The sequence below is a fragment of the Monodon monoceros genome, unplaced genomic scaffold, assembly GCF_005190385.1.
Source record: "Monodon monoceros isolate NGI ecotype Baffin Bay Population unplaced genomic scaffold, NGI_Narwhal_1 Super_Scaffold_18, whole genome shotgun sequence".
Classification (NCBI taxonomy): domain Eukaryota; kingdom Metazoa; phylum Chordata; class Mammalia; order Artiodactyla; family Monodontidae; genus Monodon; species Monodon monoceros.
This window is the reverse complement of record NW_021703774.1, coordinates 67,517,540-67,520,574: the sequence shown is the minus strand read 5'-3', so window position 1 is coordinate 67,520,574 and position 3,035 is coordinate 67,517,540. Positions and strand designations below refer to the sequence as shown.

Here is a 3,035-nt window from a genome sequence, read left to right as displayed (position 1 = left end):
CAACACTGGAGCCTACCTGGGCTCTTTGGTGGGGCTAATGGCAGACTGTGGGAGGGCTCATGCCAAGGAGTACTTCCCAGAACTTCTGCTGCCAGTGTCCTTATCCCCATGGTGAACCACAGCCACACAGCCACCCCCCGCCTCTACAGGCAACCCTCCAACACTAGCAGGTTCTCCCTGGGGTCACTGCTCCTTCCCATGCATTCTTATGTGCACAATACTTTGTGTGTGCCCTCAAAGAGTGGAGTCTCTGTTTCCCCCAGTCCTGTTGAATTCCTGCAATCAATTCCCACTAGGCTTCAAAGTCTGATTCTCTAGGAATTCCTCCTCCCATTGGCGGACCCCCAGGTTGGGAAGCCTGATGTGGGGCTCAGAACCTTCACTCCAGTGGGTGGACCTCCGTGGTATAAGTGTTCTCCAGTCTGTGAATCACCCACCCAACAGTTTTGGGATTTGATTTTACTGTGATTGTACCCCTCCTACTGTCTCATTGTGGTTTCTCCTTTGTCTTTGTATGTGGGGTATCTTTTTTGGTGAGTTCCAGTGTCTTCCTGTCGATTGTCCAGCAGCTAGTTGTGACTCTGGTGTTCTCGTAAGAGGGAGTGAGAGCATGTCCTTCTACTCTGCCATATTGGTTCCTCCCCCTCTATTTAATTTTTAACAGGTCACTTTGGAATGGCTTTTCACTGTGTTTCCTGCTTTTCCTCCATACTCCAGAACTCTACACTCCACAGGCCCTCCTTCCCATGTGCCGCCTCTCCCCTTCCCTGCGGACCCTAACCAGTGCAGAGTTTTGAATGTGTAAAATGTGCATAATTATGTGTGAGTGCTTTGTATGGGTATGCATGTATATATGTGCCTGCATATGTGTAGTCATGTATGTATGTGCACATATGTGCATATTGTGTATATTTGTATTCATGTATGCACATATACACATGTGAGAATAGATCCATACACCCATGTGTCTAATAAGTATATTTCTGAAGTTTATTGCTGTCTAAAAAAGAGTTTTCTTTTTGAGTTACAACAGGTACAAAGAAATGAGAATCCACCTCATCTTGCCTTCTAAAGAAACAAGGCATCTTCTGGCAAGGTGGAAAGAATCAAATCTATCAGGGATGTCACTCAGAATGGAGCAGACCAATGCAACCTTCTGCAGGGGCTTTGTATTCCTGGGCTCCTCTAGCCTTGGGGAACTGCAGCTCCTGCTCTTCGCATTGTTCCTCTCCCTGTATCTTTTCACCCTGACCAGCAATGTCTTTATTATCATAATCATCAGGCTCGACAGCCATCTGCACACCCCCATGTACCTCTTCCTTTCCTTCTTACCTTTCTCTGAGACCTGCTATACCTTGGGCATTATCCCTAGGATGCTTTCCAGCCTGGTCAGGGGTGGGCAGGCCATCTTCTATGTGGGCTGTGCTGTCTAAATGTTCTTCTCTGCTTCGTGGGTCTGTACCACCTGCTTCCTCCTAGCTGTCATGGGCTTTGACAGATATGTAGCCATCTGTGCCTCACTACACTATGCAAGCCGGGTTGGCACCTCCTTCTTGAGTGGGTATGTCTTTGGGCTGGGAATGATACTGGTCATTTTCCACCTCCCATTTGCAGCTCCCATGAGATCCAGCACTTTTTCTGTGACACGCTGCCAGTGCTGAGCCTGGCCTGTGGAGATACAGGCCTGAGTGAGCTAGGGATCCTCCTGGTCTCCTTCTCCTTCATCACTATCTCCTACACCTACATCCTGACAGCAATCCTGAGGATCCCCTCCAATGAGGGGAGGAAGAAGCCCTTCTCTACTTGCCCCTCACACCTCACAGTGGTCATTGTTCACTATGGCTGTGCCTCCTTCATGTACCTGAGACCCAAAGCCAGTTACTCTCTTGAGCGGGACCACCTTATTGCTGTCACCTATACTGTGGTAACTCCTCTTCTCAATCTCACTGTTTATAGTCTAAGAAATCGGGCTGTGCAGACAGCCCTGAGAAATGCTTTCTGAGGGAGATTGCTGGGTAAAAGATGAAGGCTACCATAATGGGACAGTTTCCTCTATGTAGGCTGGACATACACCAGAAACCCAGGCCACTGGGCCAGATATTCAGGGCTTTAGACCAAAGCTACCCCACCTCCAATTCCCCAAGAGAGTCCCATCCTGTCTCTTGCATACCACCCCCCCCAGGGCTTCTGGGGAATGCAGATGCAGGGCTTCCTGCTCTGGTTACTGTGCTTAACTCACACTGATCTCAGAATCTGAATTTTCACTTTTAGCCTCCCATATACCACACTTAGTTCCTGAAACCCAGTTCATTAAGAATTTTCTAACTGAGCTGAACAAGATGAGGGGAGTTTCAAGTGCCCAAGTTCAAAGCAGGGCTGGCTGGGGTCCTGCCAGGTATACTGTAGAGATTTCTAAAATCATTACATAGTTAGATTATCTGACCAATAATATTCTTCCAAGATCTGAAACTCAGTGACTATCAGGTTGGCAAATCAGTTTGAATGCTTTCCTAAATGAAGAGGTCAGTTATTATTATTTTTTCTCTCCCAAAAGTTGTCTTTAATCTTTTTATGTAGTTGTCTTCTTTATCTCTGGCTCATTATTACTTTGCCCTCTTCTTTTTAATTGGCTCTTCTAGTTGGGTAACTTCTATTTCAGAAAATAGATTTATTTCCTATTTTCCTCAATAATAGTTGTTGCTCTCTAATGGCCTCCTAATCTTGGGTGTAAGGACCTCTTCACTTGTGTCACTCCCTAGTATGGATACTACTCTTTAGAATCTATGGTGGAACTCTCTATCCTGCCTATTTTACTTTCCACTCACAATATGTCATGCACGGTACCAGACATTTCTAGGGATAAGTAAAGGTGGAATGAATTCACACAGTTGTCAGGAAGGAGTTTGAATACAGATTCTGCCACTTACAGTGTGACCCTGGGTAAGTTATTTAATCTTTCTCAGCTTCAAAGTCCTCACCTGTAAAATGGTTGTAACTTCATAGTTTTGTGTTCCTGACTAAACAGGGTCATACGT

At 46.0% G+C, this 3,035-nt stretch overlaps 1 protein-coding gene across 1 annotated transcript; it reads left to right on the top strand.

The window, feature by feature from the left end:
- The first annotated feature begins 1,133 nt into the window (after positions 1 to 1,133).
- Positions 1,134 to 2,026, top strand: LOC114897875 (olfactory receptor 10Z1-like). The gene is given in 2 exon segments (XM_029226935.1): positions 1,134 to 1,602; positions 1,605 to 2,026. Coding segments are annotated over 2 exon segments (891 nt in total).
- Positions 2,027 to 3,035: the final 1,009 nt, after the last annotated feature.